Source organism: Neofelis nebulosa, chromosome 16 (assembly GCF_028018385.1).
Source record: "Neofelis nebulosa isolate mNeoNeb1 chromosome 16, mNeoNeb1.pri, whole genome shotgun sequence".
Taxonomy (NCBI): Eukaryota; Metazoa; Chordata; class Mammalia; order Carnivora; family Felidae; genus Neofelis; species Neofelis nebulosa.
Genome location: NC_080797.1, coordinates 63,566,724 through 63,582,321, shown reverse-complemented (window position 1 = coordinate 63,582,321; position 15,598 = coordinate 63,566,724). Strand labels below are relative to the sequence as shown.

Below are 15,598 nucleotides of genomic sequence, written 5' to 3'. Positions count from 1 at the left end.
AATGGCCCTTCACACCACCAAAGGTGGCCAACTCGTGGCTGCCAGATAATAGGCATGGTTGTAAGCCCCGAGGAAGACTCTTCAGTGGCGACCAGCGCCCATCTGTACATCCCCCCCATACGGTGGCCTCAGCTCTCGGCTGGCCTGGCCTCACACGGTGCACCAACAACTGTTCCTAGTTCCTTGCGTTCTAGGCTGCACGCTGTGTCCAGGCCTTTGTTCACACTGTGCCCTCCACCTGCAGCGCCTGCCCCTCTCCCTAAATCCCCCTTTCCACTGGGTCGCTCCTATTCTTTTTAAAGTCTTCTTTTATTTTTTATTTTTTAATGTTTATTTAATTTTGAGAAAGACAGCGGGGGAGGGGCAGAGAGGGAGGGAGACAGAGGATCCAAAGTAGGCTCCATGCTAATAGCAGAGAGCCCGACGTGGGGCTCAAACTCACAACCTGTGAGATCATGACCTGAACCAAAGTCGGATGCTTAACCAACTGAACCACCCAGGTGCCTCAAGACTTCTTTTAGATGCATGGTGAAGATTCGCTCCAAGGTGGGTCAAGAGTCCATTCTCAGAGTTCCCAGAAGGCCCAGGCATAGCTCCGTCACAGGGCTTAAACATTACCTCAAGGCCGGCTGGGAGACCCTCTGTCTCCCTGTCCAGAATGTGAGTCTAGGGGACCAGCCCTGCCCCATCTGGCCCCTGAACACTTCCCCAACTTCCTTTCCCCCCTTTTAGCACCTCACTCTGCATTCAAGCCACAGTGGCCTCCTATCAGGCCCTCTACATGGCATGTTCCTTCTACCTCAGGGCCTTTGCTCATGCTATTCCTTCTGCCTAGAAGCTCCTTCCCCCTATTTCCATCTAACATGTACCCCTCCTCCAGGACTCAAGTTAAACATCACCATTCTCAGGGAAGCCTCTCCAAATCCCTGGATTAAGTTAGCACCTGCCTTCTTCACCCCACTGCCTGCTTCCACTGTCAAAGTAGCTATACATGGGTAATTTCATGTATAATGTTCACCTCTCCCTATCAGTGCCTTAAGACCAAGCACCATATTGGTCTTGTTCACTGCTGTGCAACCAGTGCCTGGCACCTGGTAGGGGGTTAGAAAATGTCTGATGTCTCAGGACAGACCTGAGCTGATGCCCGGGTGGTAACTTCCCCGGGCCTCCCAGAGGAACCGTCAGGGCACAGCGCCCAGTTGCAGGATTTGTGGTATTCTTCTTTACGGAGCCTGGCATTACAAGGAGCCTGGTATTACAAGGCAGCACACCCTGGGGAGGAGATAAAAGCATTTGCTCTTCTAAAAGACGCTACAACAGCTTCTGGCTGCTGCTGAGCACAAGACAAGGTCAGGGAAAACTCAAAGAAATGCCAGAGGGGTCATCAGGGGTCACACCAGGCCCTGGTACAAGAGCACAGCTCTCTTCATATGCTGCCAGGGAGGACACGTCGTCTTGCCTGGCATCGAAGCAGAGAGGGACAGGGGCTGGCTTCATCCCTGGTCTCTCCCTTGTGGGGGGCGCTGTGCAGGGGCTGAAAGGAGCTGAGCCACCCCAGTGAGAGGGACAAATTAACTACTGCACGGAGATTCCTGCAAATCATGCAGGGCTCCACTCTTCTCGGGCGTTTCGGATTAATTTTTCTATCCCTCTTTGATGTTTCAGCTCTGTCCCCCTGCAGGCCTGTAACATCTAATTGCACATTTCTTGAACTTGGTCCCGTTGGGGAAATGCCGGCTCCCATAACTGACACTGTTTGACAGATCGAAGGGGCATTCTTGGGCTTATCAGGCACTGGGGACCGCCAAGTCCTCAGATGGATAGGGAAGACTGGAAGGCAGGACAGGCATCCGGGAGCCTCTGGTCTCCAGCCACAAGGGGACATTGAGGAGAGATGGCCCAATCTAACTGGATCTGAGGGATCACCAGGCTGAGGGTAACAGGAAAACTGGGGCTCTCAGGGGACACACCAGCATCAGAGAGGCCCTGTTAAGGGCAGGGAGGAGACCAGGGATGCCTTGAGGCTGGCTGTGTGTTTCAGCCTGGGCAGGGAGGTGACGGGGGCAGGGGCTCAGGGACTGAAGGCTCAGTGACAGGGGGATTTATATTCTTAACCGAGAAGGCAGAGGAAGCAGTTTGACACCCGCACCCCCAGCCTGCTGTGATAGAAAGAACACAGGCATGGGAGTCAGGGGAGCCTGGGTGCGGGTCCCAGGCCTGCCACTCACAAGGTGAGTGCCTTGGGCAAGGAGCCCAGCCTCGTTTTCCTCATCCAAGAAATGAGGGTAAGTCCGACGTGGCAGTTAAATGAGTGAATGGCTGTTAGGTGCCCAGCTCGGGCCTGGTGTGCCTCAGTCACGCACTTGTCTCCAAACTTCTCTTTCTGGGTCCCCGATAATGAATCTTGTCCAAAAATGGAGGGGAGCAGGGATGGAGGAGGAAGGGAAGGCCTGGCGGGGCCTTGGGGGACTCACTTGGCTCGCAGGGCAAGCTGCCGATCATTGGGGCAAACCCACTGGTCGTTCCCGCTGCCGAAGATGGTGTCGGCCATGGCCTGGAGTGCCCAGCCGGGGCAGGGAGTCACATCTGAGGTGAGAAGAGGGAAAGACAAGGAGCGTGTCATCAGCTGGGGAGGAGATGGCGCACCAAGCGCTGGCACTTCCGGCGCGTCCCCGTGCCAGGCCACCTGCGGACGCATCGCCCACAGAATCCCTTCTCCGGCTAAATACCGTTCCCTCAAAGCTCCTCTTTCTCCTAATTCTGGGAGGGATAACTACGTGGCTCATGGAGCTAAGTGATAAGATTGGACATGACTGGCCAGACATCCGGGGTTAGAAGCAGAAAAGGGAGAAGAGGCACATCTCAGTAATCTTCAACTTGGCTGGCAGGCCCTGAGGGCATTTGACTCCTGCCCCTCCCAAGTACAGCCCCTACTGGACTGAGCACAGTGCCTAGCAGGAGGGGCTGGGGCCAGGGGGGCACACAGCTAGATAGCCCGGGCAAGCCTTACACCACCCCCCAACCTGGGGGTCCCATCGCAGCAGCCCAAGGCCCATGGGTGCAGTGAAAGTTGGCCACCCTCACGGGCTCTGCTCCCCACCATGTTCTACTGACCATCACAGTGCTCCCCAGAGCAGGAAGGAGGGCAGGGAGCAGCGGCTGCAGCCGGACTGCCATCCTGCACAACTGTAGGGGGCACGGTCCACCAGGACTACAATGACAACGGCACCCTCGGGCATCCTGCAGGGAGGCACCCCGGCTCCAGAACTTCCTGGTGGTTTAACTGGTGCAGCCCAACTTAGCTACCTTTCTCCTTGCCACCAAGGATAGACCGGCTCCTTGATTATCTAGCATGAGGATTATCTAGCTCATGTATTCTGAAGGGAGTGTGTGTGTGTGTGTGTGTGTGTGTGTGTGTGTGTGTGTGTGTGTTGAGGGAATGGAAAAGAGAGTAACTCAATCCCAGAGCAAAGATGAGGGATTGCACTGAGTTATCCACACCCCCCTGGGCCAATCTAGATGGGTCTAGACCAGTAGATCTCAAACACAGGAATCTTTCATACTCTTAAAAATTACTGAGGTTGGGGGCGCCTGGGTGGCTCAGTCGGTTGGGTGTCTGACTCTTGATCTCGGCTCAGGTCACGATCTCACGGTCCATGAGATGGGGCCCCACACGGGGCTCTGTGCTAACAGCAAGGAGCCTGCTTGGGATTCTCTCTCCCTCGCTCTCTGCCCCTTCCCCACTCATGCTCATTCTCTCCCTCTCTCTCAAAATTAATAAGCATTTTTTTAAAAAAGTTACTGAGGTTGGCAATTAGTCTAGCAGTGCCTTCAATGTTAAACAGAGTTACCATGTGACCCAGAAACTCCTTCAAGGTATATACCCAAGAGAACTGAACATATATGTCCACACAAAACCTTTTATATGGGTGTTCGTAGCAGCATTATTCACAACAGCCAAAAAGAGGGAACAATTTAAATGTCCACCAACTGATAAATGGATAAAATATGCCATATCCATGCACACTGGAATATTATTTGGCCATAAAAGAATAAAGTACTGACACAGGCTATAACACGGCTGAACCCTGGAAGCATTATGCTAAGTTTCAAGAGTCAGTCACAAGAGACCACATATTGTACGATTCCATTTACAAGAAATGTCCAGAACAGGCAAATCCAGAGAGGCAAAAAGTAGATTCATGGCTGTCAGGGTCTGGAGTGCGGGTGGCCAGAGGAGAATGAGGAGTTTCTACTACTCAGTTCAGGGTTTCTTTTGGGGGGTCATGAAAATGTTCTGGAATTAGGTCACGATGATGGTTGCACAGCTTTGAGAGTAAACTAAAACCAATGAATTGTAACCTTCAAGAGTGTGAATTTTATGGTATAGGAACTATACCTCATTAAACTCTTATAAAAAACTCTTTCCAATGGCAAATGATGTGAGCTTTATCTATTCATATTTACCACATTAGAAATTAAAACTAAAAAAATTTTTAATTGTAATTCATCAAAAAACAATAAACCCATTAGATGTTCACATATTTTATGTATGTATGTATGTGTGTGTGTGTGTTTATATTTAGGGGCGCCTGGATGGCTCAGTGAGTTAAGCATCTGACTTCAGCTCAGGTCATGATCTCACGGTCCATGAGTTCGAGCCCCGCCTCAGGCTCTGTGCTGACAGCTCGAAGCCTGGAGCCTGCTTCGGATTCTGTGTCTCCCTCTCTGCCCCTCCCGTTTGTGCTCTGTCGCTCGCTCTCTCTTTCTCTCGCTCTCAAACATGTTACATTTCTTTTTCAGAGAGAGAGCACGAGAGGGGGAAGTGTAGAGGGAGGGGGACAAGGGATCCAAAGCAGGCACTGCACTGACAGCAGAGAGCCCAATGTGGGGCTCTAATTCACAAACTATGAGATCATGACCTGAGCCAAAGTCAGCCACTCAACCAACTGAGCCACCCAGGCTCCTTCTCTATATTTTATTTAAAAATATATTTTTTCAGAACAAAAGCAATTAGTGAGAATGGTATTGCTTTACATTTTAAAAAATCTGCAGGTGCGCCTGGGTGGCTTGGTCGGTTAAGTGTCCAGCTTCGGCACAGGTCATGGTCTCGTGGTCTCATGGTTTGTGGGTTCAAGCCCCACGTCGGGCTCTGTGGTGACAGCTCGGAGGCTGGAGCCTGCTTCGGATTCTGTGTCTCCCTCCCTCTCTCTGTCCCTCCCCTGCTTGTGATGTGTCTCTCTCTCTCAAAAATAAATGTGAAAAAAAATTTTTTTAAATAAAAATAAAAATCTGTGTAATATTTGGTTTAACAAAAGTCAGCTGGGTGTTCATATCTGATTTTTTTGTTCAATCTTTTGTAATTATGTGGTTTTGTTAAACTGCAGGAAGGATATCCAGATCCTCACAGATATGTACTACATGTGGAAAAGGGAGGAATATCTTAATCTATGTACCTACCTACCTATCTGTTTAGTAGGCTTCATGTCCAGCACAAAGCCCAAGGTAGGGCTTGAACTCACGACCCTGAGATCAAGACCTGAACCGAGATCAAGAGTCGGATGCTCAACCTACTGAGGTACCCAGGCGTCCCAAGGGAGGAGTACTTCAATAGTCTTCCTAGATAATTGTGGATACTCTTTCATACTGTACCAGAACTCAACAGATGGTAGTTTCCTAAAGATTAGTTTCAATTGTGGCATCTGGAACCGCATTAATGAACTTTTCATTTTCAGTACATTTGTGAGAGAACAGGATGCAGTATCTTATTACTATCAGGAAAACAGTTTTGACCTTGTGAATTTCCTGAAAGGTACTGGGATCCCCAGGGATCCTTGGATCATGGTTTGAGAACTACTGTTCCAGACCAATGTCACAGATTTCTATGATGACCAGCAGGGGGCAGCGGGTGGACTGTAGCTAACTGACCCACATAGAGACCAGGCCCATGACCTAGAATGCAGTGGTCTCCCTATCCCGCGCAGCACATCCAAGTACCTGTGTTCCACTGTGGGACACCTGGGGAGAGAGACCTGAGCACCTCCAGACCCTAAAGGGACCCCATGGCCAGGCCCAGCACTGGGAGGCCACCATCACCAAAGTCCTCCTCAAATCAAAAGCCTTGATCTTCTCCCAAATGAGGCGAACATATGATCCAGGAAAACACACACAGGGTCAAAATGACACTCATCAAATAAGTATAAACCAGTGTCCCACCTCCGGCCTTCAGTGCTCTATGGTTTGTTTTGTTGTTTTTTGAAATTTCTGTTATCTTGTGACTAGCACAATCACACTGCCACGTGGGTGTGAAAAGCATTACTCTGTTCCAAGTAAACATTTAGAACATACTACAATTCATTAGCCTGCTCATTATTTTTTTAAAAAAATACTTTGAGGGGACACCTGGGTGGCTCAGTCGGTTAAGCGTTCCACCTCAGCTCAGGTCATGATCTCACGGTTTGGGAGTTTGAGCCCCACACTGGGCTCCTTGCTGGAGGTACAGAGCTTGCTTGGGATTCTCTCTCTCTCCCTCTCTCTCTGCTCCTCCCCTGCTCGCTCGAGCTCGTTCTCTCTCTCTCTCTGTCTCTCTCAAAATAAATAAATACGAACTTAAAAAAAAAATACTTTGGGAGCTGCAAGAAATGGAAACGATGGGGGTCTCCCGGACCCAGATGGACTGGACTGTGTCTGGGCAAACAGGGTGTCGAGGAGCCACCGCTCCTGCCACAGCCTGCAGGGGGCGCCACGTCCCGGGCCAATGCTCCCAGGGCTGGAGGGTCCTGAGCCTCTCCTTCCGCTCTACCACAGACACCCCCACAGAAGCAGGGGCACACGAGGGGTGACCCCCAGAGGGGGTGGAGCCAGCCAGGGAACCTCAGGGTGGCTATTCCATCTTCTGGACCAAAACTGTGTGGAGCTGGGCAGGGGGAGGTGAGGAGAAGGAAGGGGTCCCAGGCTCTCACGCGCCCACCTTCACCTCCTTTAGTGGTGGGGACAGGTGGGGACAACCCAGGAGAAGACCACAGAGGTCAAGATTTCAACAACAGTTCCTCACAGGCTGAAATCAGCCTTTAGGGGATGAAGCCCTTTTGTCTCCTGTGGGTCACTCCCTAGGGGTGCCAGAGTTTGGGGATCACTTGCAAGAGAGCCCCCAAGCTAACATTTCTCTCTCCTCTGACCCGTCTGAGTTCTGTTCCTCTTCTTTTTTTTTTTTTTTTTTTTTCCTGTTTTTTGGTTTTTTACTCTTCTCTTCTTTTCAAAACTTTGGCAGAAATAACTCTGCCGTCGCCACAGGTACTGTTCTGTTCTCCCTAAATCTAATCAGGACAGAAGAGAAACAAGAGAGGTTAAGAGAAAAGGTCACACAGCTAACTGCGCTGGTCTACTAACCCTTACTTCAATGTTAATTTCTCTGCACTGGGTCACCTTCTGCCGTAGGGCGGAGGGAAGCGTTTTGGGTGGTGAGGAAGGGGGAAAGAAGACTCAGCTGGACAGAAACGCCCGGTCAAAGTCTGGCTTTTATGCACACGTCCTGAAAGCCCGGGAACAAGTCAGCTGTCTTCTTTGGACCCGTTTTCTCAGAGGGACCCGAAGGGGAGGAGACAGGCTGGAGGGACTGCCCTGGGCAATTCCGACACCTGAGTCCACCCTGCCACCTGAGTCCACCCTGCCGAGTTGCGAGTTGCGAGAGGGAGGCACAGGTGGCAGATGGGGGACTGGAGAAGGGTCCTGGGGCAGGAGGCAGGTGGCTGCTCCAACCTGGGAGGTGGGAACTGAGCCCCACCCCAGCCTAGTCCCTGAGGGGGTGGGGCGGGAGAAGGAAGGCATCCCCCTGTCCCCCACCCCTGTCACTGTGCTCAGGAAGCTTCAGGGAAGATGAGCGGATGGCACCTTCGAGGCCCTGGGGTTGTGAACGCTGGCCGGCAGGGTCTTAGACGGTGCCAAGTTTGCGGCTGGGCTTGTCCACAGGGGTGTCTCCGAGGGAGAACTGGGGCTTCTGCCCAGGCCGCAGCCCACATCTCGCAAGGCACAGCTGTCCCTCATCTACAAAGAGCAACCTTGGGACAGACGCTGAGAGAGGAAGGGCAGCTCGAGGAGCCACATTTTAGGAAACTGCCAACAGAGCCAGCTCAGGCTTTCCAAATCTCTTCAGTCTGAGCCAGCTGCCGGCTCCCTCGCATCACCAGCCAACCCCTGTCCCCGGCTTCCCGAACGCTCTTCATCCAGGGGGCTCCTCTGCCAAGCTGTGTGCTCACCACCAGCCAGCACGCACCGCCTGGGTTCTGCTCCCCTCCAGCGGGGGCTCCAGGAGGAGGCCCCTCCCAAAGCCCATGCCCTCTTAAGAGCTGGGTCCTTAAGGCTTCCGAGGAGCACTACCATGTGAGTTGAACGTATTAACAAGTGCCAATCTGTCCCGGCCAAAAATCAACTGATGGAACAGAACAGGGCCTTACAGAAGGCCAGTGAAAAGGCAGGAAATGCAAACCACACATACTGGAGGGAAAAGCGAGACTCCGGCCTAGAGGGAAGCAAGGCAGCAGGGTCCACAGAGAGAGGGCTGCATGGAGCCCTGGCCTGCTCTTGAACAAGCAGAGAATAGGTGGCTGGGGCCAGGCCTCCCTCTGAAGTCCTTCCAGCCGTGAGGGGGAAGAGCCTGAAGGAGAGGTGTATGTGGTGTGCGCGTGTGTGTGTGTGTGTGTGTGTGTGTGTGTGTGCACGAGCGTGTGTGTCCTGCTGAGCAGGGAGACTGGTCCTGGGGGAGGTGGGCGTCAGGTCTGGGAACCCAGGCTCCCATTTTACTGACAACACGCTCCCCCCTCCTTCCCCACAGGCCTGTGCCCTCGTCCCCTCTCTGTCCCCAGGGCCCAGCACAGGGCCTGCCACAAAGCCGGCGCTCATGGACTAGCTGTTCGGTGGAACTGATTTCCTCAGAGAGACGGCCGTTCCCAGACAAGGAGAGATTCAGACAACAAGGCAGAGTAGCTCAGGGCAGCCCGTGCTCTGCGACTTGTTCGCTCACAAAACAGTTTGTTCCTCGGGACTCCCCGCTGGGTAGTCAGCACCCAGTGGCTCCGACGGCCGAGCCACCTCCCCACTTAACCCAGAGGCCAGTGTGCCACAGAGCCCCCGCTGGGACACTGGGCCTCCAGGTGCTGTCTCCATCCTGGACTCAGGGGACCCTTCGGGGGACAGGGAACAGGGAACAGGAAATGCATTTCCTCAGAAAATTCCACAGGGTGGGGGGCGCCTCGGTGGCTCAGCAGGTTGAGCATCCGACAACTTCAGCTCAGGTCATGATCTCACAGCTCGTGGGTTCGAGCCCCACATCAGGCTCTGTGCCGACAGCCCAGAGCCTGGAGCCCGCTTCGGATTCCGTCTGTCTGTCTGTCTGTCTGTCTGTCTGTCTCTCTCTCTCTGCCCCTCCCCCGCTCACACTGTCTCTCTCAAAAATAAATGAACATTAAAAAAATGATCTTCCGGGGCGCCTGGGTGGCGCAGTCGGTTAAGCATCCGACTTCAGCCAGGTCACGATCTCGCGGTCTGTGAGTTCGAGCCCCGCGTTGGGCTCTGGGCTGATGGCTCGGAGCCTGGAGCCTGTTTCCGATTCTGTGTCTCCCTCTCTCTCTGCCCCTCCCCCGTTCATGCTCTGTCTCTCTCTGTCCCAAAAATAAAAAAAATAATAATAAACGTTGAAAAAAAAATTAAAAAAAAAAAAGATCTTCCTTTCTTTAAAAAAAGAAGAAAGAAAGAAAGAAAAGTCCATGGGGAAGGAGGTTCATAAGCCCCAGGCAACTTTCTGAGGCAGATCTGTGAAAACAAACTCGTTTTTACAGAGAGTTCCAATTGTCTCTCCCTAAAGTCCAAAGCTTGTCACTCTGGGTGTTAGTCACTGTCGACTGTCTCCACTGGACAAGCCACAATGCAACCGCAGTCGCCTTCTGGACACTGCAGAATACAGGACAGAAACCAGCCTGCACTCACTCATCACCCACCCCAGATGAATACTCTTGACATCTCAGTGTAAGGCCTCCCGATTTTGTTCTGGATATTTCTGTAGAAATTCCAAATAAAATTGGGTTCTTGCTACACATCCTGTTTGCTGTTTTCTTATCACATGGTACTTTCTCACATTATTAAAATGCCTCAAAAAACCATGATTTTTAGTTGTAACTTAGCATTCTGGATATATTTTGTCATTTTCCTCTTTGGGAGCACACAGATGACTTGCAGTTTTGTTCTATTATATTTATATTCAACACCAAAATGCGTATCTGCGAGATAAACCTCTGTGCCTGTCTCTGATTATTTCGTTAGGATCGATTCCTTTTGTTCTCTCACAGTGGCTGTTTGGAAGCAGCGTCCTGCTCTTGCTGGTGACTTGTGTTTGCCTTTGCACGTGGTGTGCAAAGGGGAAAGTATACTTTTGGCTAATATATTCTTGAGACAACTTTTACTGTTCACAGCCGCTCAAAGCTGTCAGTTGCAGGCCTCAGCCTGCTCTCTCCGAGGTGCTTCTAGAATGGTTCACCACTTTTCGTAGTGACAGAGTTGCATCTCTTTCCCATCGGTCTCATGTGGATTTTGGATTTTCGGTCCCAGAAGGCAGATGAAAGAACCTGTCTGGAAATCTCCAATAAGCTGGTTTTATAATGCACACAGCCAGGGGCGCCTGGGTGGCTCAGTCGGTTAAGCGTCCGACTTCGGCTCAGGTCATGGTCTCACGGCTCATGAGTTGGAGCCCCACATCAGGCTCTGTGCTCGGAGCCTAGAGCCTAGAGCCTACTTCAGATTCTGTGTCTCCCTCTCTCTCTGCCCCTCCCCTGCTTGTTCTCTCCCTCTCTCTCTCAAAAATAAACATTAACAACAAAAAATGTATAACACGTACAGCCCTCTAATCACTAAAAAAGGCCTCTGCTCCACAAACATTCGCATCCACTTGAAAGAAGCCTTAAAGCGCTTCGTGTGCTCAGAATCCAGTGAACACGGAAGTGAACACAGAGCCCCGAGTGACCCGGGTAGTCATGTAACACCGCCCCCCCTCCAGCCAATGTTCTCCTCCAAAAAGGGGCGGGGGGCTCCAACTCCACCACAGCCTCCTGGTGAGGAGGAAATGAAAGGGCACTGCCGTGAACTCCACACAGCAGCACAAATCGTCACTAATCCAAGAAAACACTGCTGTTAGACCCCCCGTCCCTCCAGACTCACACGTGCTTTAACACAGTACTGGGAAACGCTGCGGCTGCAGCTGTCTCCGAGAGGGCGGGGGCGGGGAGGTACAAAGCAACCCGCCCTTTGAGAAGGATTACACACACCCACGGGGTCCTCTGCTCTGCCTGCCAGGGCCAGGGTGGGGACACAGGCACCTGCACTATTACCAAAGCTAATCACCTTTCCCTGGGGTGGTTATGTCTCCCACCTTTAGACCCTGGCATTTTCCAACTCCTTGATTTTGTTTCAGGGAGCATCCACTGATACAGCTGGGACGATGACCATCCCCCCTGCCCCCCGCCCCCCGGTGCCCCCGGGTGTGCTGTGGATAGACAGCCTCGTGGGAGAGAAGAAATGATACCGAGAGAACAGTGGGAACGGAGCCGGCAGAATGGAAGGGCTGAAAGAAACCACAGGGTCTAGGAGGGGACACCTCGTGCAAAGGCAAGCACAAGTTGCCAGCAAGAGCAGGATGCCGCTTCCAAACAGCCACCAAGAGAGAACAAAAGAACGTGTGCGTGAGGCGTAGGAGGTTTTCTCTGAGTTGCTGAACAAGGATGAATGAAATGCAAGGTCTAGCCAAGAGCCCTGGCTGACCCATGGACTCAGGAACAATAAATAAATGTTGTAAACCACCAAGTTTGGAGGTGCTTGTTACGCAGCATTATCGTGACAAATATATAACTGATACAAATGCTATCTGGTAAATAAAATCCCAACCCTGACCTCGAGGCCACGCTCGAGGTCATCCATGATCTGACCCTAACTACCCTCCCAGAGCTGTTTCGAGTTTGGCTTTCAAACCTGTGAGCAGTGGAAAGGCCAAAAGACCAGATGAGGAAGGCAAACTGGTGCCACAAGAGGCAAACAAGACCGCTCTGCACCCCACCCACATGTCAGAGTAAGGAGAGGGGACTGGGGAGGGGCCTAGAGCCTTGGCAGGCAGCCTGCGCAGGGCTGGAAAAGAGGCTTCATCCCGGTGCCAAATCTGAGCCGACACGGAGAGTGCTGAACTGGGCAGGATTCAGGGCCTGCATTCAGCCTCTGGAGGACAGACGGCTGTGATCCTTTCCTCATGCCTGGCCTGGGCGGGCGGGAAGAGTGCCTGTACACCCTCTACTGCCCAGTCTGCCATCCCAAGACAGCTCGCCGTGATGGGCCAGGGTGGCAGGTGAGTAGACGAGGGTCTAAAGGAGGAAGGAAAAGCAGGGAGAAATAGCAAAAAATACTTGCCACCAAGCCGGCGCCTCCCGAGGTCTCCAAGACACCGTTATAAGAGCCCTCAGTTCTACACCCAGGTAATAATATTCCAGGGAACCCTTAGCAACAGGCCCTGACATCTGTTCTGTTACCATGATACGGGAAACATGCTAATAGCAAGATAAGGTGAGCCGAGACATCCGCATTTCCTCCGCCTGTCACGCCACAGCGGAGGATGAAAGACCCAGACAGGAAGCCTCGAAGGCCTGTCTGAAACCAGAAGGAACCTCTCTATGGCGTCTTGGGCTGATTATGCATGAGGCAGGGCTCGAGGGTTTGGGAGATGAGACAGGACCCCTGAGGAAGCGACTGCCTGACAAACGTCCCTAGAACCCACCCTGTCAGCAGGCATCCCGCCAGATCTGCTTCCTTGAGGGACTCTTCCCTCCCCTGCCTATGCAGTCCTCTTCCTCTCTTGCTCAGACTGTGGCAAAACCTTCCCAGTTGGCCTTGGGACCTCCTGGGGCCCACTTCACGCCCTTCACTTGCAGCCAGAGAGGTCGTCCCTAAAGCTTAGGTCAGGCCCTGTGATTCCCTTGCTCAAAAACCTTCAATGGGGGGCGCCTGGGTGGCGCAGTCGGTTAAGCGTCCGACTTCAGCCAGGTCACGATCTCGCGGTCCGTGAGTTCGAGCCCCGCGTCAGGCTCTGGGCTGATGGCTCGGAGCCTGGAGCCTGTTTCCGATTCTGTGTCTCCCTCTCTCTCTGCCCCTCCCCCGTTCATGCTCTGTCTCTCTCTGTCCCAAAAATAAATAAAAAACGTTGAAAAAAAAAATTAAAAAAAAAAACAAAAAAAAAACAAACCTTCAATGGCCCCCCACTGCCAAAGGAAAAGACCAAGGCCACACTCGAGGTCATCCATGATGTGACCCTAACTACCCTACCAGCCTCACCTGCCACCACAACCCTCCACAAAACTCATGCTCTAGTCACTGGGCACCTGGACACATTCTGGCTGCTCACCTCTGTCTCCAGAACTTCTCACGTGAAACGTCGTTCCTGCACGTTGCCTGCCTGCAGAGGCCCAGTAACCACCTCCTCTGGGAATTCTCTAACTCCTCCCCACCTAGCTCCTGTTCAGAATCCACCCCTCCCTCTCTCCCCACAGCATTTCATTCCCCTTTGTATCCTGGGAGGGGGAGGGTCTTTACCTCTGTTACCCGTATGAAGGCCACAGCCCCCAGGATGTGCCTCGGTGTCCCTGGGCTAGCATGGTGCTCTGAGCATGGCGGGTGTCACTGCACCTTTATGGACCTAATACTAACCTTCAAGAGTTGACCACGGCCCATGGAATACTGCCCAGCCTCCCCGGCCTGGAACTGAAGGCCCCACATTGCGACCTCGGGCTTCCTTAACCACACGCAGGCCCACCCACCGCACAGGCCTCACCTGCCCTGCCTCTGGCCCACTCTGCAAAGTGGTTTCCGCCAACTAGAATGGTAGGAAACCTAGAAAGGACCCCAACTCTTGAGGAGTGGTCAACTCAACAAGAGCACACCCAGGCACAACGTCACAGTCAACATCACAAATGACAAATGACCGGGGCGCCCGGGGGGGTGCAGTCAGTTAAGTGTTTGACTCTTGGTTTTGGACCAGGTCATGATCTAACAGTCATGGAATCGAGTCCCACATCAGGGTCTGTGCTGACAGCGCAGAGGCTGCTTGGGATTCCCTCTCTCCCTCCTCTCTCTCTGCCCCTACCCCGCTCGCATGCACGCTCTCCCTCTCGAAACAAACAAATAAGCATTTTTTTTAAAAGCAATGAAAATAAATGACAAAAGACCTAGAAAAGGGTTTAGAGCCAGATCAGGAATAAGAAGTTGGGTAAGTGGTAGACACAACGACAGCACAACATACCGATCGTGGAGGTGCAGAGCTCACGCGTCAGAGGAGAACGATTTGACATCGTGGGTGAATGGATTTCTGTAATCCTCTTCTCGGGTAAGTGAGGCACCCTACCTGTCCTTGCGGCTCCCGCTCGGATTCCTCCTCCTGGGAGGGGCTCGCTAAGACCCCGTGGCCCCTGCTCCCATTCCTGCAGCCTCTCTCTCGTCGGTGGCCTTCCGGGACAGCCAACCCTGGGCCCCCTGTGGCCCATTCGGGAGCACATCCCCATGGAATCACAGACCTAGGAGCGTGCTGGGGTCCTCAGAAAGGCAAGCAGCGGCTACTTTTGGCTTCGCTGCCTTCACTCATTCGCCAAGCAAGCATTGAGCATTGACCGTGCATCAGACTTTGCTGCAGGGGGAGCGGGGGGCTGTTCTTTGTGCCCCCAGAAGGCCTCGTGTGGTAGGAGGCCTCCGCAAGGAAGGAAATCCTCACCCAAGATGCCCACTCTGTGGGGCCCAACCCCCTGCCTGTCTCTTTGTCTCACCGAAGCCACTCTCTCTTTCCCAGGTTGAAGTGCTATGGAAGGCCTCCAACCGAAATGAGATGCGGAGCAACCCACTTCTTCCCCCCTCTCACTCCGAGTGCCAGCCCTCCAATTTTAACAGCCACAAGCTCTGCCGACACGTCCCCAGAGGCACAGCTCGCTTTTGTCATTTCCGAAAGGCCTAAAACCAGGCAGGTACAGGTCCCAGATCAAGGCGGTCAAAGTGGGCGGAGACCCGCTCCAGGGTAACCAGATCCCCTCGGGCTGCATCCTCAACCCGCAAACACACAGGAAGCCTCCCAGGTCGGCTGCCAGGCCCCCAGCAGCGGCCCATTCCCCATCGGACCACAGGCTAGAGTCTCCTAGTGCTGCTGCCACCATTTACCACAAACTGGGAGGCTTGAGCAGTTCTAGAGCCTAGAAGTCCAAAACCAAGATGGTGACAGAGCCAGTTTTCTCCGAAGGACTTGGAGAGGAATCTGTCCAATGCCTCTCTCTTGGCTTTGGGTGTTTGCCCAGCAATCCTTGGCGCTCCTTGGCTTGAAGTTGGATCACTGCAATCTGTCTTCATTTTCACGTGGCCTTCTTCCCAGGTATATTTGTATGGTTGTCTCCCTGGGCCTCTCACCACACTGGAGTGAGACCAAGGACATTCCCGTATGACCTCACCTTAACCAATGACAACGGCAATGCCCCTATGTCTAAGTAAGACCACAGTCTAAGGTTCTGAGGGTTGGGACTTCAACATACCCCTCTGG

At 52.9% G+C, this 15,598-nt stretch overlaps 1 protein-coding gene across 1 annotated transcript in view; it reads right to left on the bottom strand.

Annotated features, from left to right (window-relative positions):
* The window catches only part of RPH3AL (rabphilin 3A like (without C2 domains)), a 137,307-nt gene that overhangs the window by 89,861 nt on the left and 31,848 nt on the right, over positions 1 to 15,598 (bottom strand). Inside the window, 1 exon segment of the mRNA XM_058702946.1 lies at positions 2,475 to 2,586. Coding sequence (XP_058558929.1) covers positions 2,475 to 2,586 — 112 coding nt within the window.